At 37.0% G+C, this 22,866-nt stretch overlaps 4 protein-coding genes across 4 annotated transcripts in view; 2 read left to right on the top strand and 2 right to left on the bottom strand.

Annotated features, from left to right (window-relative positions):
• Positions 1–94: 94 nt before the first annotated feature.
• LOC143895441 (kelch-like protein 5) lies at positions 95–4,095 on the bottom strand. The gene is made up of 10 exons (XM_077402529.1): positions 3,448–4,095; positions 2,891–3,052; positions 2,424–2,737; positions 2,091–2,186; positions 1,828–2,017; positions 1,452–1,676; positions 1,190–1,352; positions 805–1,017; positions 565–736; positions 95–473 (listed from the first exon to the last, which is right to left on the bottom strand). The coding sequence occupies exons 1-10, from the start codon at positions 3,836–3,838 to the stop codon at positions 405–407; spliced, it is 1,995 nt and encodes a 664-aa protein (XP_077258655.1). The 5' UTR covers positions 3,839–4,095; the 3' UTR covers positions 95–404.
• Positions 4,096–5,186: 1,091 nt separating this feature from the next.
• LOC143895495 (mucolipin-3) lies at positions 5,187–11,260 on the bottom strand. Its single transcript, XM_077402650.1, has 4 exons — positions 11,073–11,260; positions 10,672–10,995; positions 8,386–8,671; positions 5,187–8,075 (listed from the first exon to the last, which is right to left on the bottom strand). Exons 2-4 carry the CDS (start codon positions 10,815–10,817, stop codon positions 6,618–6,620), a joined length of 1,890 nt encoding a protein of 629 aa, XP_077258776.1. The 5' UTR covers positions 10,818–10,995; positions 11,073–11,260; the 3' UTR covers positions 5,187–6,617.
• Positions 11,261–12,078: 818 nt separating this feature from the next.
• Positions 12,079–22,866, top strand: part of Notum (palmitoleoyl-protein carboxylesterase notum) — a 600,456-nt gene continuing 589,668 nt past the window's right edge. The window contains exons 1-2 of the mRNA XM_077402646.1: positions 12,079–12,217; positions 12,699–12,741. The gene's annotated coding sequence lies outside the window, so the exon portion shown is untranslated. The remainder of the gene's footprint in view (positions 12,218–12,698; positions 12,742–22,866) is intronic.
• On the top strand, positions 15,483–22,202 carry Ktl (BTB/POZ domain-containing protein Ktl). Its single transcript, XM_077402660.1, has one exon. It carries the CDS (start codon positions 16,234–16,236, stop codon positions 16,969–16,971), a length of 738 nt encoding a protein of 245 aa, XP_077258786.1. The 5' UTR covers positions 15,483–16,233; the 3' UTR covers positions 16,972–22,202.

Genomic DNA, 22,866 nt, shown 5'->3' on the forward strand with positions numbered 1-22,866 from the left:
AGCTAATCACCCCGTACATCTGAATTTAAAGCGATTACTGAAACCTTATAGGAGACCTTATGTTCCACTTGGGATTTAAAGTAACTAATCATTATTATCATGTACAAACAAGTGCCAAATTTAATGTTTCATAGTTACAATGGTTGAAATTTTTTCAATACAGTACGAAAATGTAAAAATCCTATAAAAATTGTTACATGCTAAGAAATATAGAAGAAATATAATACTTATTTAAATGTAAAATTATCTAAAATTGTTTCAGAAAAATAACAATGTGATTAATTTAACATGCATGCAATATTACAAGAGAGCAGATTCTGTCATATTTCTGAAACACCTAAATCATTACAAATATAAATTGCATAATTAGCAAGTCCAATTACTGATCGTTTAGTAAAAATAATTTACATGTTATTGGTTAAATTTTTTACAACAACACAGGGTCCCGCACGGCCGGCCTTAAGAGGAGCAACCTATAAACATAAAAAAGTTTAAGTTTACAAAATACATTTATAATTACTTCTATTTACCATATTCAATTACAGGAATAGTTTATACACTCACAGGTTCCCATTCGTTGAGATGTGGATCGTAGGCTTCCACTAGTGTGAGATATTGTTGGCCGTCGTATCCTCCCACGGCCATAAGTCGGTCACCTAATACGCACACACCAACTGCATCCCGGGGCACACTCATTGGCGCAACCATAGTCCACGTATCGGTTTTAGGATCATATCTATATTGTTACATCGCATTATACATAACTTGAAAGTTTTAACATATAATGTAACAGCGGCTTTATACCTTTCTACACAATCGAATCTGCTAGCATTGGGATTGCTAGCTGGAGCGTCGTGACCACCGAGTGCATAAAGGCAACCATTCACTACTCCTACGCCTACGCCGCCTCGTCTCTTCGACATAGGAGCGCACGGTGTCCATTTGTTCGTGTGCGGATCGTAACATTCTACTGTATTTAAGCAGGAACTGATATCTCTTCCTCCTACAGCGTACAATCTAAAACATCATAAAAAATTTAATATCAAATTTATTTAAAAAAATTCAATATTTAATAAAATTTAAAGTTAATAAAATAATATTTATACGAAGACACGTACTAAAAAGAAAATTAAAATGGTTGAAAACAGATATGACATATAAATTTAATAATTTATTTGTAAAGACTGACTTATCATTTAACACAGCTACACCGACTGTAGATCTTTGTATGGACATAGGACATATTGAACTCCACTGACGTGTTGCCGGATCCCATCTCTCTACCGCATCAAGAAAACTCCAACCGTCGTGACCACCAACAGCATATAAAGGTCCACCTAAGACTGCTACTCCTGAGAAAAAATATTATAACGTATTTGCTAGGGTTTGATTATGAATAAATGAAATCAACTGCACATTAATTTTGCAAATTCTCATGCATTTGCGCATACCTAATCCGTGTCGATGAACATTCATAGGTGGTAAAGTGCTCCACGTAAGAGTGGAGAAATCGAAGCATTCTACTGTGTTCAATGTTTTTAAACCGTCTCTACCGCCCGCGACAATCAATTTTTTATCGACTACCACTGCGCCAAATTGTAATCTTCTACTGCTCATGGCTGCTAAAGATATCCAAGCATTATCGCGTAATGAAAATGTATCTATAGATGTTGCACCTAGAAAATACTTTGTAAATTATTTCGCTTGCAAAAAGTAAAATAATGCGACAATATTGGCACAATATATTTTCTTTACATTAATCGTGATCGATTAATTATCAGTTATGCGATTAATATTAAATAATTCATTTTGGATGTAATAAATTACCTTTATTAGCGTCCATCCCTCCGACAGCTAACAACGTACCCACAGTGGCTTTTCTGGGTTTCGTTCTGCCTGTTTGAAGCAAAGGTCTTCGCTCAGGCAGCAAATGATACTTCAATGCTTCCATTACTAATTCCTGCGCCATTCTTTGGTCTTTGAACATTTCGTTACTCTCAATATTGTCAGCTATAAACTGTTTTGATTTATTAGTTGAGCTAATGCACAAATTCTGTCGAGTGAAAAAATTGAGCTGTCGATGAACTTACCGCGGGTGATAGCAATGGTAATTTGACTAAACCTAATAATTTACTGGCATCTTTGCTCCTGTTTTCCGGATCGTGTTCCAGCCAAGTCACTAGAGCCTGAAACAATAATGATAACGATTCTATTTATTCGGTATCTCAGCTTAGATATTTTAATTGCATTTGTATGAAATATTTGCTCAAGCAATTATAGAAATACATATTTGTATATTCGTGATCAATAGTATAAAAAACTTATAGCTATGATAACACATCTCCTTCTTAATATTTCATATAAATATTGTTTATATAATTATTATTCATATTGTTGGTTCGCTCAACAAACAGTTGTCTTACATGAAAGATAGTTTCTTCCGAAGGAACATTAAGATCCTCAGATTCAAGTAACTTTGCAACTTCATCGGCAGATAGCAGTAAGAATTCTTGATTTTTTGTAACTTCCATGAAATGTTTGGTAGTGTATGCGTGTGCGTATTCAAGCAATTCCGAACAACCCTGCGTATCGGCGAACATCCGTATGCCCAGACAGTTGCTTGGGTGAAGTTGTTTGACGAGAAACTGACAGCACGCTTTAATAACTGGATTCAATTGTAACAAACATGCTGTTGCAAGTAGAGTCTCTACGCTATCTTCCTGCAATTCTATGCAACCTGCAAGTATACAAAAACATTAAGAATTGATAAGAAATTCAAAAATTAACAAAAGAACGGCTTAAGAAAAAATATCTGCAAATGCCTTTATCGTAGCGTTAATATTCGTGAAATGTTTTCTTACATTAAACATATTTTCTCAAGCAGAATTACCTGTATAGCAATATAGAACCAAAGCCCATAAAGCATCTCCATCAACATCCATTAATTCTATTTCATTTTGTGCCGACTCTCGCAGAGAGCTTGTGAACATGGCAGCAAAGTATTCAGAGCCAGCACTGAGTACTAACCGATGAGCTGGGACACGCTTATTTCCTAAGAAAAGTACAGAACAGAGAAAAAAAAATATGAGAAAATGGGATGTCACAAGTTCATCGAGTGCGAAGAATATTTCCCATATGTTGTGTACAAAATATATACTCTCTCTTCAATTTTTACTGGTTAAAAACTTTTAATAATAAAAAGAAATTCTCTTTGAATCTTGATATTATACATAAAAATATACATAAAATTATATATGAAAATGCACATTTTATGTAAACATATTGGGGTAAAATAATAACTCTCCTCGTTTTTATTAATTAAAACATTTGATTAACAATTATCATCTGAATCATTACAAGTCCAATTGACAGTTGACACATAGATGCTGTTGTTATCAAAACAAAAAGCATCCCGGGAGTCCGGTACGGAAGGACGGGTACACTCACCCGCGATCAGCGTGACGTCTGTCAGCTGTTGCTTGTGCAGATAACTCTCCATAATTCGGAGGCTACTTTCCGCGTGCTTCGGCGAGATAGACACGCATGACATCATGCTGGAGATGCTGTGCTCGCTGGCGTCTTTATCCAGGCCCAGCGGGAATTCCTGCTGCTGCTGCTGCTGTTGCTGTTGTTGCTGCTGCTGCTCGCCTTTGTTCGCCGCTCTCGCGGGAGAGCTTCCCGCTGCTCTCGACATGTTCATTCGCGGCCGCGTTGCGGTCCTTTGTTGCGGCGAGATCGCCAACGGGGAGACGGCGCCCGGCGCGAGTTCGTCAGGATGCGCCGAGATGCGCGCCGATGTAAACAATGGATCGCGTTCAACCGCGGTCAACGCGACCATCACTACCCGTCCGTCCCGTCCAGCCTGTCCTACGGGTCAGCGCACTCGGCACTGCTCGGCACTGACGCGACTACTCCTACTCCTACTGCCGTTCCTACCAGGCCGCATCGAGCCTCTCGTTGTTCGCTGCGCGACGCTCGTACCTCGTACGTCGTGCGGAGAATAAACAAAGAGCCTGGCGGATATACAGAGCGTGGTGGTAGCGAAAGCCCAGCATGGAGCTGCATATACTGCAACTGCATCGACCTACTCCTTTTTTTTTTCACTTTGACACCTACTCTCTCCTTTTCACACGCCATACACGACCACACGTGCATACATTAGCATACATAGCTGCGTGTGTTACATATATACAGATACTTTGCGTTGGAAGGTAGAATGAATGTATTGGGAACGGGGCCGTTCATTTATTAAACATGAGTTTTACGCAAATGTTCATCGGACTTGAAACTAGATTTATTGATTTTTATTGTTCACTAGCTGATTACCCGGGCTTCGCCCCGGAGGACATATGTAGTAAAACACGCAAATAATCTCTCTCTCTCTCTCTTTCTCTCCCCTCTCTCTCTTTTTCCTTATCTTCCTCTATCCCTTTACTCCTCTCTCCCTTTCCCTCCCTCTCTCTCTCTCCCCCTCTTTCTTTCCCTCCCTGTTTTTATATACAATTCTTTGAGATTTGGTCATTTGGAACCGGTTTCCAAAAAGATTGGTAACAAAAAATAGTACACTTTATAGCACTCCCCGGGAAATTTTGTCCCTATTTCATGTATAATTCTTTGAGATTCTCAGTCATCAATTATTTCCCGAAAAATTGAAAAAATTAAAAAAACCGGTTTTCAAAAAAATCGGTAACAAAAACTGTATACATCATGGCGTTCCCCGTAAAATTCTACCCCTACTTCATATACAATACTTTCAAAACCAGTCGAATAGTTTAAGAGTGCATAAAGGACATACATACATACATACATACACATACACATACACATTCATTTATATATATATAGATAACATTATGCCGACTAGTTTAAACTGCATTCTCTTTGTCACTGGACTGGGAACCTTGAATGATTATTTCTGGTCACCTGATTCCTTTTTTTATATAGACTGCGAGTCACAGTTTTTAGTCACCCTTTTCTTACAAATGAAAAAGATTTTAAGCGTGACTAATGCTGATAGTTGATCACATTGACCTGTTAAAATAAATAATTCTTACATTTGTTAATATACATAATCCGATGGAGCACAATATTTCTCGCTTTAAAAAATTAAATAAAAGTATTTTTCTAATTTTATATCTAAAAGACATAAATACACAGGTACAAAAAGTAAAGACGTTTACAACAGATATTAGAAAAAATGGCGTTTTTATTGTACTTCAATGAAATATAAATATATTTCTATGTATAAGGTAACTCTTGTGCAAGTTTATCTTATGCTTGATACAAAGATTTTTAATACAGTACACACACATATACATCAGAACTATGGCCATTATAATCATGTAATTTATTAATTGGATGATTTATAATATTCGATATTACTATGACATCAATTTTATGTGGAATAAGCTTATAGTTGTGCTTGATATACATATGTGTACGTGCATGTGTGTACGTATATATGTATATATACATACACACAGTTTAATCACTCGAGTAATTTTTACTTAAATTATATATTCAATATTCTTTTTATAACTTTGGTACAGAACACTGAATTGGTCTACGTAACAATTAAGCTGCAACTCTTGTATGAGATTTCTAATCACCCCTACTTTACTTCTTTCAAGACTATTATTTATTAATATTATATCTATCGCAAGAGCAATGTATGTTACATAAATTCTACATGGGTTCTGAAAGTGTAAGACATATTTACGGTTACGAAGTACAATAATAAATATCTAATCATATCATACATGCAAATGTACAAGAATTTTTTCGATAAAATACTGTACACAAATTTTTGGCCTTACTTTGCATCGGTTAACAATTTAGAGGTTTCGCTCAACGCTCTTTTTTTGTCGCGTTTGTTTATGCTTTGCGACACTTATTTTACGTATTTTTAACATGTTGAAAAAATGACTCAGTCAACGTGTTGGAAGTTAATGAACTGTTAGGAAGCATTCAGTAGAAAATTATTTAATTTTGCTTTTTCTGTAGCAACCAATTATTTTATATCTATTAAAAATCAAAATAAAAGGGGAACCTAATATAATCGTACTATTATAATAAATGTTTTTGTAAAATATTACATAAATTAAACTTAGATGGCAGTAACAGAAATGTCTCGCGTTGCATAAATGTGTCGCGATTGTCGAATAAATTTACTACCAATATTATAAATGTTCATGAAAATACTTCATCGATCCGATTGCACCAACATTCAATTACAACCAACTTTCTTCCTGAATGTTACTCGATGATCTATGTTTTAATACTTAAGAAAGATCGAAACTATACATTAACGATAAAAAATATTCATTTTTACTTTGTAAAAGAGAAGCTTCTTATTTTTAAAGAATTTTTAAAGATTGTTACATTTTTTCTAGTAATTATAATTTTCTTTATAAAGATACAATCTGTACCAATTACATAAAAAAAGCCGAGTATAGTGTAACGAAAAATTGTATACAATTAACTTTTCTTTATTGAAATTCAAATCAAGGCAAAAAAAATTGTAAATTGACTAAACTGAGGATATTGATGCAACCGATTTAATGTCGTACCGCGTATCCATAGCACCGTAACACCTCCAGGTGCTCTTCGTTAACGCGCTAGACGCAGATGGCTCCGCCGCATACTTGCTCGGATTTAGTTGAGGAGTCCGACTCTGAAAAGGATCCGTAAAAGGGCCTTTTCCGACAACAACAGAACCGATCAAACAACTCTGTCAAGTTGCTTCTCTCGGAGTCGTCCCTGAAGATGCCGCTTGATGCCTCATCTGTGCATGGAGCTATAAACGTCTGCAGGTCGTTCTTCGGGAAACCTTCGCGATAATAGATCTTGATCGTGTCGTACGCGTCCATTATCACAGAAATAAACAGACTTAGAACAACGTAAATGTACAGCGAGATGAACGAATATAAATAGATTCTAGAGTACCACCATAACACAGCCGATTTGGAAGACGTGATGGAAAACGTGGCGAACATGTCATCGCCGTTGATTAACGCAAACAAGCACTCAGAGGTGGTCGCGAGGGAGCGAAACTTCATATTATATGGACCGAGCACCAGCCAGCCGCAGAATGTAAAACCGGCGTAAATGAGAACCGCGCATATCAAGAATCTTGCCACCTTCGGTGTCGCTTTCTTCAGAGTTAGGATGACAACGTTGTACGTCTTGAAGAAGCCAAGATAGCGCAACACACCGAACCACACAAGCAGGTTTCCGGTTCCGAGAAATATGCTGCAAATATTCCAGTGATCACTCTCGGAGTGCTTCCGTTCGATTTGTTCCTTTATGACGGTACCGATAATAATAAGTAGATCGTTGATAATGATCATGATGTACCAGAGGTTCAAGAATTCCAGTCGACCTTCGAGGCTCAACGTTGTGCCGTACGTTTTCTTGAAGAAGTTAATAGTCTCGAACTTCAGTAACTGTGCTCTGTATATCGCTCGCGAGCACAACAGTAGAGAAATCGTACAGATCAGTATGACAAGTAAATTTAGCAGAGTCCTTAGCGCCGATTCGATGCGATTGTCCGTGATGTAACGGGTATCACCTTTGCATTGCAACTTCCTAGCGTCAGCGTCTAACGAGAGCAGCATCTGTCCATCGAAATCACGGTTGTCAAAGATGATCTTGATGTTGAAACGGTAACAATCGGGTGGTGTCATTGGTCCGGCCGCTTTCAGATTTACAGTCTTTAGAGCAAATTTGAGATGGGCGCGTACCAGCGCGGAGAAATTGACGTCAATATTTCTGTCTTGCAGAAGATTGTGCGACGAGTTAAACGTGTTGAAGGTCTCGAGACTGACGTTCATGCATGTTTCCACAATCTCGCTGTCAAACACGTAGCTTTCATTGAAACCGAATATGATGCCCTCTTTATACTGATAAAGACATAGGGCTACAGGACCGACCGAATTGTCTTCGGCAATGTAGGAGTACGAGCCGATAGCGTCGTCAACGTTGTAATAACTGTGTAGAGCGTAATCGATAGTATCGTAAAAATCGCTTCGCTTGTAGATAGCCAACGGTCCTGTCGCAGGTGGATATGCAGGTACCTGAAGCATTTACGAGCGCCATAAGTTTACATTTATATGCTTACCATTTGATATAATAAAAAAGAAAGAAAAATATCAATTCAAATGGGATAATTTCTTATTACGCCATAATCTATCTAGGCGTTACGAATTAAGACACAAAGTGGTGAAAATATAGTAATTATTTAAGCTTCTAAAACTATTTCGAGTTATATGATAAATTATATTATTGAAGTATCTTTCATGTTATTCTCATCTTCTGTCAGAGAGCATTAAAAAATAAACATCTAGATTTATGAATATATGAATAAAATGCAATCAAATTGCATACCTCTTGAGCAGATTCCCATCCCATTAAAAAAAGATGGGAGAACGTGATTCGGTTGTCCCAAGTGTAATTTACGTGCATATAATTGCTGTGTGCGAATAAACAGAGCTGTACGGTTACAAGGATGATCTTGATAACCTGGACGACAAACTTGTAAGGGAAACGTCGTTTCGCTTGCCACTTTTCGACCGGATTCATAAAGAAGAATCGCAGTTTGCGCCGCATTTTATCCTCCGCAAACGTCACAATGGGACAAGTCTTGCATTCCAGTGGCGTAGAATGATTTTGCCTATAATACATAAAATGCATTTTACATTTATTATTTCATATAGCATTTCCATGAAACTTTCTAAATATAATATCAAAGCTTATTATATTAAATCATGAGTAAAATTCTGTTATAATAAATATTGTTTTCTAATAATCTGTAATTTTCTGTTATAATATTTTTTTTGTAATAAGATGTAGATAATAGTTTTTGTCAAAAAGAATTTTTAATTATATTTCATCTTAGTAATAATATCATACATTAATTTAGATATTTATTTATATTGTTTTGCTATATTACTGATTTCTATTAGTTGTTATTGGCTTCTTTTTTCCTTCTTCATCCGCCTTACATTTTTGTAACTGATATACAGGAATAAATAAAAAGATTTTTTTCTATTCACAGAAAATTCAATCAATCTCGTACGCAAAGCTAAGACACTCTTGATTAAAATATCTAGTTTGTGATAATGACGACATTTCTGAGTATGGTAAGAATGGTATAATATAATACTTGAAAATGTGATAACATGTATTTAAGCAGAGATTATAGGTATTCACGTAGGCGCAGCGTGGTAAAACATATGTCAGTTATTGTAGATAGTGATTTTTTGTTGATTGATCATAAATTACTTTAAATAAAAAAAAGTGCATATCTGGTACTTATCTTATCTGTGAGAATACGTCGAGACTAGTGAATTAGAAGTTAAATAGATTACATACAAGCAAGTAGTTATTAATAATACTATAATAACTTCTACTGAATGTTAATGCATAATTATGGGATTATGTCATATAAGAAATTACTCTTAATTTATCAAATTATGATTAATTTGTACCAACAAAAATTATTTTTATCAGATTCAATATTAACAGTAATGTATTTGCATAAAAATGTAGAAAAAATTCAAAATAAACAATATAAGTTGGATTCATAAGAGTTAATTATAATAACGAATCAATGAAATTAGCACAGTAATATTACTGATTGAAAAACAATGTGTTTTTAACGATAATAATGTCAAATAGACAAATTTTGCAACATACCTTATTTCGATAGCATAAATATGAAATATCTAATACATTTATATTTGGTATAAGAATCAAAATACATACAAAGACTTGTATGATATTAAACGTGCATTGTATTCAATGCCAAGATTCGTGTTTATTTCTTAAACACAATTGTTGTTAGGAAAATATATGTAAAAAAAAATAGACGATATATTATATTCTTTGTGGTAAAAAATGATGCAATTTATAAATTTTTATTTACGTTTTTCGTTGACGATTATGTGGCAGATATAAGCAAGTTTTTTTTTTACATGGTCCGCTCATATATTTTCCGAACAGTCTCTAATACTTACATGAAGTAGAATTGGTTGTGATTTCTTCCAAGCTATTGCTTAAGAATTTTATCGCGGAATATTCGCGCATTTGGATTGTAAAAACAAAAATGTCAAAAAAACTAAACAAAGCAACGTTTATTTTGGGAGCTTTCCAACAAGCGACACAAGTTGACACAAACGTCGTTCTATCTTTCTTTTTTGGCAATGAGTAACAAAGACAAAACGACACTTGTGTCGCTTGCTGGGAAGCTCCCATTATAACTGATATAAGCGTTGCTTTGTTTACATATTACGTGCTTTCCATTACATCAAAACTCAGATAATTCTCACTTGTGACGTCGTTCTATCCTTTTTGGCAATTAATGAGTAATAAAGACAGAATGATGTCACAAGTGAGAATTATCTGAGTTTTGATGTAAATGGAAAGCATCTAATATCAACTTATATTATGACTTTATGTTATCAACGTTTATACAATCAACGTTTTTATATTATAAAATAACAGAGCAGAGTCCACTCGGTTGTGAGACAAAGAAATGCAATAATACCAAGTCTATTATACGCCATCAACCTAATTATCAATGTAATTTAATAGCGCTCGTGATAAGTGGCAAATACAACAGTCTTCGGCTTCGAATGACAATTTTGATAAGCAATCTCGCGTTGAACGAACCTCTGCTCGCTGGCCTCGTTCAGCAAAGTGTTCTCGCTGGCGATCTCTTCCTCCTCGCTGTCGTTACCGTAGCTCCAGGTGCGGTTCTGCAGCTTGTTCCCGACCGAGGTGTCCTCGTGCTGGGGGGTCCTCTTGCGCGCCTCCATCCTCCGTGAAACTTCGATGTATACGATCGAAGAGTGAGTCAACGATGAGCGTACGCACACGTGGAAGTGTCAACAAAACAAAGCCCAACAAGCGAGCGTCCTATCCCGCGGAGTCCTCGTTGTCGTCGCTCCACCTTCCAATTGTCGATGAAACATCCAGCTGTTCACATGCGTGAATCTGCGAAGACGATTTCAGTTCGGAATGAGTACCGCGTATTTGACGTCATCGCGCCGATAGATTAAACAAATGCGTACCTGAAAGCGACGAGTATTTAGCATGATTTAGCAGCAGACGCAGCGACGTCGAATCACCAGCCATCGCACACCACCCAACACCACCCACCTCGATGCAACGACATGTAATAAGAAATACTACCACTACGCGAATTCACGCGACTACGCGATTACGACCGAGCGAGCTCGACTGCTCGACTGCGCGCCAGTGCGCGCAGCGCGCAGCGCGCGCGCGCTCTAGTGAGCGACGGCGCGACGCCGCTGATTGGTTCAAGCGGCGGTGGGAAGGTGAGGATGTGACGCGTGACGCGAGTGACGCGACGCAAGTCGCAACTCTCGCAATCGCAAATCGCAAGTCGCACTTCTCGTTCTTCTCTCTCTCGAGACTCTCAAGGACTCGAGTACTTTATAGTTCTTCCGTTGGATTTAATATCGTGTTGTCACGGAACGCTATTATAGTTCGAAGAAATCAATGATTACTGGCTGGGTCATGCAGATATACTACACTACTGTTCTAACGGGTGTCTCTTTTTGCATGAAACGTTCAGCTGATAACATTTTTTGTTCTACTGTAGGCTGCGCTCAGTCGAAAAAGCTCAGAGTAAGCATTCAGGGATCCTTGATTATTACATTAGATTCTATATTTAGATCCGACAAAGAATTAAAGGCGAGAACAAGAACCATGTTTTTCGAAAATATCTATTCACGAGGTAGAATAATCGGCACGAGTTTATTGTTTTTTTTTTTTTCAACGCGCGTAAGGTGCACGGAAAGTGCAGCCACGAGCAACAGGTGTAGCATTGGCGCGGCAGGTTGTCCGATACGTGAAGTGAAGTTGGCCGCGCGACTTACGAATTCCCTCCGTCGCCATATTATACGACGCCGATGTGGCGAGCGGACTGTGTAACTTATTCGTGCGTACTTGATCGCTACCTTATTCCCGCGTTATTCTTCCGTCGTGGTATAATAAAATGCATGGCGCGTGCGATTGACGTCGCGTCGGTAGTGCCGTGTAGAGTGTCGCGCGTCCGCGATTAATTCAGATTAACCGTGTTTTCGCGAGCGAATGCGGTGTGCGCGTGTCACGAAGAAGGAGGAACGGGGACAGTCGAGAGAGGAGGAGGAGGCCCGGGGAAGGCATCGGGCGACGCCGAAGCAATCATGGGGTAATTATTTACTTATCACTTATCGTATATTAAGTGGCGGTTTTAAGGCCCCGGCTCGATTCAATTCTACAATATATTGATGCGCGTATTTGCAATGTCTTTGTGCCGTTAAATACAGTATAATATCGATCGAACGCGAATATGCGACAATACAGTCAAGTAAACTCCGTGTGACAGTAGCGTTATTATCACGTAGTACCATCATGTCGATGCAAACATGTAACAGTTTCGTGCGACTGTAATATTTCTCACAGATTGCTTTTATGTGAACGAGTTAATTGAAATGTGCAATAATGATAAGCGGTAATCGCGGTAATTATTTTTTGCATATCAGCATTATTTAATTAAATATATATCTGTTTAGAAGACGAATAAAAAGTTTAAAACATGAGGAACAATTATTTTTTCAAATATTATCGACTACAATATTTAATTTTGAACACACTGCTTTAATTTGAATATATATTTGTGTGTTATACAGATCAAGTGCTACAATTCGGCTGCTGTGTATCTCTCTCTTACCGGTGAGTATTAAAGTATTTTTTATTTCAATCTTCTGCGCGCGCGCGCGCGCTCGATAGCAATATGCAAATAAATGTACATAAATAAGTAAGAGTATAAGTCTTTTTTACTCTAAACTGACGTTTACCGTGCCATTTCACTTAGTAATTCATTTCAGTTGATAATTAATTGAAATGTTCAATTTATTAGAAATTTTTTATCTGCTTTCATCTACACGCACGCATACATACGTGTAAATTGAATATTTTTTGGCATAAATCAATTTTTTGGTTCTGAAATTTGTCATATTTAAACGTTCGATTCATTTAAAGAAACTTGAAGCGAAAAATGTTTTTGCAAAGATAAATGTTTTTAGAATTGATAGTATGTACGTTTATAGATAGGTAATCGGCGTATCTTGGTTAGATAAAGGAAGTCTATCTTTAGCTAACTATCGCACTTGCATAGCCTTGACTGAGCAAAATAAAAGCTTGCGCGTTCCAGTTTGGTATTGAATTTAGTGCAGTCTTCTCTATGATGTCATCATATGGTAGCGCTTGCGCGCGGGTCATTTAATCTCTATGACGTCATTTTCTTAATAATATTATTTAATATTAATATTATTTGTGTATCACATGATTTATTTTATTCTTTAACGTTACGTTTATAAATTTTTACAAACTGTCACAGTCACAGTTCTAAAACTCATGAAAATATATATATTAAATGAATTTGTTGTGTGTTTATATATATACACACACACCGCAATAAATTTGATTTGGATGTATTTAACTTTGGACGCGAAGACATATAACGCTGAGTGTATAAATTTACGTCTACTCCAATTTTATTGCATTGCTTCTAATGCTTCTTTTAATTGCAATTTAATCTACTTTAATGTACTAATTGTATGGCTTTTTGAATGAAAGGAAATCAAGCTATGAGAAGAATATTATATTCGTTTTCGTAAAAAAATTTTGAGATTGCTTTTGAAAGGATTTATTTCTTATTAGATCATGTGGCGAAATTGTAGATTGCATCGTAGATTTAGATTTTATATAAGTTTTTTTGAAAATTTATACTATCCAAGTGTAATATACACTTTAAGAAATAATATTTTTCCAAGAAAATACGATATTACGTAATAAAATAAAGTAGCGTAACAAAATAAGGATTTATGTTTTATATACAGTTTTATATTACAGCTTTATTACTCCACTTACACGCGCGAGCAAGCACACACATACGCTGCATGTGCGCAATTTTTCTAAGGTTTCTATCTGTTTACTTTTGATCTCATTTGAGAAACAAGTGCTACACGTTTGTGTATGAGAAAATTACAATTTCATAAGACAAAATATAGTTTCTTAACGAATGTTTAGAATTACGAAAAAGTAAATGAACAAATATTAATTATGAATAATTATAATAGCTTTTAAATTCTAATTTATAAATCATATATATATAATTTTATATTTTATCTCGTAGAAATATATTTTTCCTGATACATGATCTATATAAAAATCTTTATTTTTTCTACTATTTTAATTTTATTACGTAATATTATTACGTAATATTATACATTTTCTGAGAAACATATTATTTCTTAACAAATGTATATTACAAGATTGTATAAATTTATTGAAGAAAACTTATTATATCAAGTCAAAGATATTTACGATGCAACTTTTCGCTGTAAGAAATTGTAAAAAATAAATAAGTGAATCTTAAAAAAGAACTTTGAAATCTTTTTATAAAAACGAATATAATACTCTTCTCATAGCTTGATTCTCTGTCGTCGCAAAAAACAATGAGCCTGATTTTTTTCAATGCCATATATCAATATCGAAAATTACAACAATTTGCAGTTTCGAAATTTGCAATATAACTAGATTAAACATGATTTACTTTTTGAGAACTCATGAGCAATCGTGAGAGAAAAGTAAACAAAATATATTTGTAATAGTATACTTATTAATACATATATTGTTCTATTCATTTGTAATTATTTACATTTAAAAAAACAAGACAATATTTTCTCTTTTTGATTCATATATAAAAAAAGAAAAAGAAAATTAGGATCTGCAATTAATGTCGAATGAAAACTGTGTGTTCTTTAAAAAATTTTGTCTATTTGTAATCAATCTTGGAGAGTATCAACTAGACTAAAACGAGCATGCACTTATGTCAGCAATGTATAACTGTCTACGTGTGATAATTAATCGCTTTGCATATTGACATTGTTACGTGTTCAATATTTGCAGATATTGAACGGATGAGAGATACAGTGTAATATAAGCATACCTGTTATAATAGAACGATATCGAAATCTGCGAACGAGAGAATATCCGGTTTTTTTAGAGTGTACATTTTTCATCACACTTGTAGTTTGTGATTTCCTTCCGAAAAAAAATATATATATACAATCACGAATCTCTCTCACGATTTGGGTGAGGTTCAAGCATCAGTAACTTGAGTCGCGTCAACTTGCTAGAGTATGACGGAATAAATCGGAGTAACCCAGATTACGGCAGAATTCGCGACGAAGGATACGCCGAAATATATGTCGGAACGAATCGCGGAGGATTTAGCTTGCGTATAGAGTTAGTCAGGGTAGGCTGGAGATAAGCGCACCCTAGAGGAGTCCTGATCGTGACTAGCCTCGTCCGAGGGTGAGAATCGAATGGTTGACTCTTGGGGGGGGTGGTGCGCGCGCGTTGTCGCGCGATATCGGTGGCTGCGCGATGACACGACGCGTGTTCTCGCTGCGCCGCGGCAGCGCAGCATTACGTCCGCGTTACCCTCGCGACACGGAAGAGCGAGCGGAGCGGAGAGTGCGTCCTGACGCGCGCGCCAACCACTTAGGCGAGGAAGCGCGCATCAGCCAAGAGACCCGAGCGAGACAAGCTCCGGTTTTCGACGTCGCTCCGACGTGGGCGCAGTCGGTCGTTCCTCGCCGTTACGATCACTTCTGCGAGTACCGGATATTTAATTCGTGTGCGAGTCGCGCGAATAAATAACGTGTACCGGAGCCGAGACCGGAATCCGATCAGCCCGGCTTTTCAACGAGCACCGCCGAAAACGTGTCATCACGTGCGTACACGACGAAGTTGGTCCTAGGAGCAGTCTGTTCTTCCTCATCGGTCAGAATCTCGAAGAGCGATCATCTTCCGCACTACCTAGTCTGTCGCGATCGACTCCGGGATTTCCTAGGTCGTCGACCTTGTGGTCTTCCTGCCTCTCGTCGTCCTGCGCGAGTGTCGCGTAACGTTTCACCGAGCAAAGTGCAGTTCTGTGTCGTCTTTTGTCGCGTGATCCTTTGTCATCTTTAATCCTCCTGGGAATTTCTCAGCTGTGAGCCTTCCACTTGTGGTGTCTGATCGTTTCGTCGGCGTCGACGAGTAGTTTCGACGGTCCACGCGACCAGCTGCTACCGTCTTTCTCTGTCGCTCTCTTCCTCTCTCTCTCTCTCTCTCTCTCTCTCTCTCTCTCTCTTACGTCGCGCCAGTCGCAGCATGGGGGACCAGGAGCAACAGGAAACGATGCCGAGCGTGGTAGAGTTGAACGTGGGCGGCGTCTTCTACACCACTGCTTTGACTACGCTGACCCGCGAGAGCGATTCTCACTTGGCTGCGCTCTTCACTGGCAAATCCGCCGTGGAAAAGGATGCCAAGGGCAAATATTTTCTGGACCGCGACGGCGTGCTTTTCCGTTACGTATTGGATTTCCTGCGTAATCAGGCGCTCGTTTTACCCGAGGGCTTTCGCGAGCGTGAAAGGCTCAAACAGGAGGCGAACTTCTACGGTCTGCCCGGTTTAGAGAAGGCAATTTTGGAGAATTCCGGCGGACAAGCCGGCGGCGCGACTGGCAAACGCGCGCCAGGATACATCACCATCGGCTATCGGGGCAGCTTTGCCTTCGGTCGCGAGGGCCTAGCCGACGTCAAGTTCCGCAAGCTCTCGAGGATCCTCGTATGCGGCCGCGTGGCACTCTGCCGGGACGTCTTCGGCGAAACGCTGAACGAAAGTCGCGATCCCGACCACGGCATGTCCGATCGCTACACATCGCGCTTTTTCTTGAAGCACAGCGTCATCGAACAGGCCTTCGATATGTTGCAGGAGCAGGGCTTCCGGCTAGCGGGTAGCTGCGGCTCCGGCACCGCCGGGAGCAACTCCGAGCAGCTAAAGCCCGGAGTGGATTCTGAGGAGAATCGTTGGAATCATTATAACGAGTTCGTCTTCGTGCGCGATTAAAAAGTTTCGCGAACGAGTGAGATGTACTTTGGCTAAGCATCGTTGACGGCTCGCATTTTGCAAAAGTACGCGATTGCAGTTGCCGCGTAAAAAAGGACTTCTCGGTTATTTGAAGCGATTCAGGCGGAAGTGGAAACATTCGCGAAAACACGTGTGCCAAACGTGCGAGCGGATAACAAGATAAATACGGAACTCTCGTTTATAGCTTACTCCATGATACATAATGAGGTCGATGTGCAATATCAAGTTCAACAGGAACTTTGTACGAAAGCATCGGACGAAACATCGTTCCTATATAAGTAATTTCGTTTCGTAAGAAAATTTACCGAAGTCACCGCTATCATCAATCAACGTTGACGTAAAAGGAATTTGGGACACTTCGACGTTCGAGAATATTAACATCATCAGCTTTCCGAAACATTATGTTCTGGAATTTTTTTTTTTATTTTAATCGATTCTTTTACCGGAATGAGAAAATGGATAAGACACGACGAAGATAGATATCCGAGAATTGTCGCCTTTCAGAACCCTCGTCTAAAACATTGACAGCGCTGAAATAACGAGGAATTGGATTTTTGTATTAAGGAGAACCACGAACTCGTCGAGCGTGATCACGTTGGATCTACGGATACCATTTGCTTAATTCAAGATGTAACATAGAGAGATATGAGCGGCAAGTCAATGTCGAACTTAAAATTAGTCAACGTCGAAGATAATAATCCCAGGGAACGTATAACAGTCGTGTTGAAACCAAAGACGTTCCGTTAAATTCGTGATTGCTGTATGTTATTTTATGTGTATACTTTATGTGTAGATATTCAACTGTAAATGAGTTTGATCCACACAACTGTACAAAACAGAATCTAAAACTTTTCCGAATGCGGCGCGTTAGGATCTTCCGTAATCGAAACGCGCCGACGGCAGTAAGAAAATTGCCATTTCCGACAAAAATATGAGGTGCCCCTATCAGGGGCCGTTGCGAGGGAGAAACGTTTATTAAAAAGCAGTCTCGCGTGAATCCACGAGATGAAAGACGCCAATATCGGGCGTTTTTCATTGCCAGTGGACGCAAAGTAAGACGGTGAATGAAACGTGCGCGAGAAAAACGGATCGGGGTGAAGGGATGATGTTGAAATATCTACGGGCGAAACGCGACTTGGCCACTTAAAGAGGTAACAATGTCAGATACGTCAGTGATAAATGTCGCTGGATGCAACGGGCGAGAAAATGTAAGGAAACACGTAAATGCAAAATGGACTTGACGTGGAACACAAGTATCGGCTGCTATTTAAAATCAGATTGAACGAATGACGCAATAACGTTTGCGTGTGTGTTTTATTCGCGTCTGACGCAAGAGGAAATTAAAGGTGATGAAAAATTTCAATTATCGTCTGATAACGAGACCATTATTTAAAGAAAGTCTCCGGTGCTAGTACGCCGAGTAGTTAGTACTGGTAAATGGTCGGGCCGAGTAGTCACTGCTAGATAACGGTCAGACCGAGTAGTTACTACTGATCGCTAGTCAGACCAAGTAGTTATAGCGGTACGCTAGAATCGGATCTTTTCTTTAAGTAGAAAATACGCGGTGAAAGAACGGCGGCGAGAGTGATGTAGATATCGATACCTATGCGTGAATTACCCTTTCTGTATAAATTCGGCTTAAATTAGGTGACTAGCACCATCCTCGAGATGGGCGGAGCGGCTTGTCGAATGCGTGTACTTACAACCCGACACGATGTCAAACGCGCTATTCGAAAGACGGAACGCCCGAATAAACGTGATCTCTTCTAATGATTTCTTGTCAGTAGTGTTTTTTTAAAAAACGAGTCTGAGTCGAATGCTTTTCTTTTTCGTTCTAAATTCTGTTCTCTGGAAAGCGGAACGTAAATATGGCAAGCAATTCATAACTTTCGATCTGTTGACTCGCGGAAATATCGGTACTCGGAACACGACGGAAAGCGAAATATTGTTATAAATGTACAGTTTCGAGTTTTTCGTCGTAAATCAGTGTATTTGTGAAAACATCCAGATAACCGAGATATCTTTTTCCTTCGTAATACAATTGATGTGTTTTACGGAATATACTTGGAAAAAGTTTTGAACAATTTTTTAAATGAAAACAGAGTTACAAATTATAAAGAGTCGGCTACTTTTATTATTTCTTTTAGTATTATTTTTTATTTTGATTATCACAATTTTATTTCACACTAATACTTATTTATTGTTACTTTTAACGGATATTTCTTTGCATATTTTGAAGTTAAATTTATCTTACATATTTTTTTAATTTTTTTTATTATACTATAGAATTAAAATATAAAGGAGCAGATCTTTATTTCAGACTTTCCAATTGTTTCATGGTGAGATATTGTTTATTTATCTAGTTATTAACATTATTAATAATTGTTGGCATATTCAGAATGATGAAAGAATCGAAAAATTCATGGCGATTATAATCTTGTTGCAACAGGTTATCATGTAACAGACAATGTTTAGCGATTGTTCCGAAGAGTGCCGACGGCGCTGAACAGACGAGACAGGTATCGAGTTTCGCGTTATAGCTGCTCGTTATCGTAGTACGCGTATAATGTCGAAGATTTTCTTAAAAATAACGGAGGTAATAAATCTCGTATCGTAGCAATGTCTCGTGTATCATTATCATTATGACACTTAATATGGCGATCGATGAATGTTTAGAATCACAATAGAGTTATCACAACTTTCAATGCACACATTTAACTTTTCGTAACTTGTTTAAGCAGAATCAAAATTATATATTCGCGAAAGATTTATTCCTACGAAAATCAAGACGAAAAACTTCACAGTTGGGTGCTTGCTCTTTATAATTTCGATATGCATTGCGGTAATCCGAAAAAAGAACAGCAACTTTGGAGCGATGATGCGAATCATAACCGTTATTGTTGGTGCATGGTTCGCTGTTCGATGAACGCGACGCATCCGCATTCGCGCAATGAATTGATTTATAATGACGTTACATGTTCGGCTTGTCGTGCGAGTTATGCGTGTCAATGCGAGGTGTTACATGTAACTGAAAGTAAACATATGATAGCCCAATGTGCGCTCGAGAAAATTTAATTTGTCTATACTGCGTGGCCCGCCACCGAAACTTTTAATTTCTCGCAATTGTGACATTTCAATGAAAACTGATGCCGGTTGCTAAAAATCTATAAGACGATGTCCCGTTCACTATAACACTAAGAGAAAACGTTATTATTGCGCAACATAACTCAAGTGAAACGAGTGAGCGACGTTTTCCAAGTTTGTGTCTCGTGAGATATCAGCTTTCAGATATGATCTGCAATTAATCATGATTACGACGATTGCGTTGAGCAACGCGTCAAATCTTGTTGGGAGCTTCTATTGATTAATGTGGAGCAGTGTGGCATCGTAATCGTTACGCGATTACAATTAGTAAATTGCCTACTTCCATTTACTCTGTACAAATAAAAGACATTCAGGTAAATCAAACTTGTAAGATAGTAGACGTTAATTGCACGACGTTAATGCAAGAGTCTCACGTACGTAGGACGACTATAAACTTCGATTTGCTTTACAATAGTACAAATTTTAATCTTTACCAACAGATATGTGTCATTCAGACATTTGTGTTTTTCACGTGTTACAATTAATATTTGATACTTTTGGAATAATCATTTATTGAATTTCACGATTTTATTTGACGAAGTTCTATGTTAATTTACAACTAAATTAGTTGCACAGCATGTGCGAATATGTAAAATTGGGCCCAAATAAATATTCATGCGGTAAATTCAGCGCGTTGGAGTTATTAATTATTGATATCTCATTTCGAGTCTCCACAGTTATTAAAATATCAATGACTGATTTTAGTCTACCATACGCGTTTATCTGTATAATGTCAAATAGAATTAAAATATATTTTCTGACTGTTTATTTCTCGGATATTTGAGACGATAAAAACGATTTCCATTCTGAAATATAGCAAAAAGACATGCAAACATTTTATATTTTGTTTATTTAAATATTAATAAATTGGATGTTTAGAATTATGAGAATATATATTTATAACTTTTTGTTTAATTATATTCTGGTTTTGAGAAAATTTTTTAGTTTTAGGTGGAAACAAATGTTGTATAAAATGCACTTTTGTTGTAAGTTTTAGAAGATATAAATTGTCTTTACACATCCGAGTGTACGCAGTATTGTTGATTTATTTGCAGCGATATGTTATGTGTGCGTGGAGAACGATAGAGAATTGAGATTGATGATAAGATTCGTGATATAGAGGCTCTATTTCATAGATTAAAAGCAGTATTACGACTCGCTGCGAAAGAAAGCGAGTCACGAGCGAATAAATTTGATTGAACTTAATTTTTTGAGTTCCATCGAATTTTAAAGAATTCGAATTTCATCAAAATTTATTGATTATTAAAATTTTTGTTTGATATTATAACTTTTGATAATTAAGAAACAACCATCCTATCGAATATTCTCTTTACTCTTTTTCTAGTTCAAATCTTTGTTTTGTTTCAGAAAGTTCAATATTTGATGGAATTCGAATTTCGCGAAGTTTGATTAAAATTTTCTCTTAGCTATTTTTAATCAAATAAGCTTCTTATGAACTCCACCAAACTTCTTTCTTTGATGTAAAGTTTCTGTAAGTATTGCTGAAGTTTAGAGTTTGGTGTTGGGATTCTAAATTTTACTTATAAGATATGATAGAAAACATAGGAACCAGTAGGAAAATAATGTAATTGACGATGTGATCGGATCATTTTTCAAATTATAACCATGATATACTGAAAGACATCTTTGCTATCTATAACGTCAATATGGTTTGCTAAAGTATTTTTTTAAATCTAATTAGAAGACATCTTGACCAATTGAATTTAGAAATATATGAAATATTCTTATATATCATTTAAAATGCGTACTTAATACTTATAATTATTGATACAATCAGATGAAGGAACGAGTTTTTTTTCGCGCGCATTGCGTGCGATTTGACATTTTTTGAGAAATAGTCTGACCAGAAATTGCAACGCGCATCGTGGAAACGTTTTAATTCCCATATTCGAGACTCATCAGAATTGATTAAAAAGGATCCAACGAGTAGAAACAAAACGGTGTTAGGTAGTGTGTAAGACTGCGACGATATAAAATTATTGTACATGTATATACGTATGTCTAAGTAAAAAGAAGAGAAATAAAAGATTGAGATGATACGAGAATGAGCCTGATTAAAATGATTCTTGATCCATGTTTTTTCGTGCATGACTTTTGATATTTTCCGCTCTTCAGATTAAGCTCCCGACACTGCTTTTTCTTTTTAAATTTAGGTCAGGCAAACAGGAACAAAAAGTTACACGTAATATACAATTATGTAAATGTTTCAAAAGGTAAATCACGGCTAAATTTATAAAGCATAGTTAACATGCAGTAAATTATGTTTTTAAATTATTACTCTAATGGAGACCGATGTTAAATTTTTAAAATGTCATAGTTAAAATTTCTTTACTATATACGCATTTGGCGATATCCAGTCGAATTAAATAATAAATAAAACTAAAAATATGTCGGGTTACTTTTGCAGATAATCCCCAAATCTGCAATGAAATGCGTGTGAAAGAAATACATGTTTTCTATCTTGAGTTAGAATATATAATTGAAATTTATTGAAATCCAACAGAAACTGTAGCGAACGTTTCCCTTTAAGCTTTCCATTATGGAGAGAAGTAATGATATTACTTCAAAGTAGTTTTTCAACCATATAGGTATATGAATTAAAGGAGTGAACAATTTTTATATTACTGAAATTATACAGGTATAGGTATAATCTATGAGATAAAAAATCAGTTGCTTGGGATTAAAACCTAAAAATTGAGATAATTAATT

The sequence above is a fragment of the Temnothorax americanus genome, unplaced genomic scaffold, assembly GCF_048541705.1.
Source record: "Temnothorax americanus isolate GAGA-0224 unplaced genomic scaffold, ASM4854170v1 Scaffold16, whole genome shotgun sequence".
NCBI lineage: Eukaryota > Metazoa > Arthropoda > Insecta > Hymenoptera > Formicidae > Temnothorax > Temnothorax americanus.

Bases quoted from the DNA above. Each gene is read 5' to 3' on its own strand.
- LOC143895441 (XM_077402529.1), bottom strand. From the start codon at position 3,838: ATGGTCGCGTTGACCGCGGTTGAACGCGATCCATTGTTTACATCGGCG. The intron at 3,053-3,447 runs GTGAGTGTACCC...TACTTTTCTTAG, and splicing joins AGACGTCACGCTGATCGCGG to GAAATAAGCGTGTCCCAGCT. The intron at 2,018-2,090 runs GTAAGTTCATCG...AAATCAAAACAG, and splicing joins TACCATTGCTATCACCCGCG to TTTATAGCTGACAATATTGA.
- LOC143895495 (XM_077402650.1), bottom strand. From the start codon at position 10,817: ATGGAGGCGCGCAAGAGGACCCCCCAGCACGAGGACACCTCGGTCGGG. The intron at 8,672-10,671 runs GTTCGTTCAACG...TATGTATTATAG, and splicing joins AACGAGGCCAGCGAGCAGAG to GCAAAATCATTCTACGCCAC. The intron at 8,076-8,385 runs GTATGCAATTTG...TAAATGCTTCAG, and splicing joins GATGGGAATCTGCTCAAGAG to GTACCTGCATATCCACCTGC.
- Ktl (XM_077402660.1), top strand. From the start codon at position 16,234: ATGGGGGACCAGGAGCAACAGGAAACGATGCCGAGCGTGGTAGAGTTG.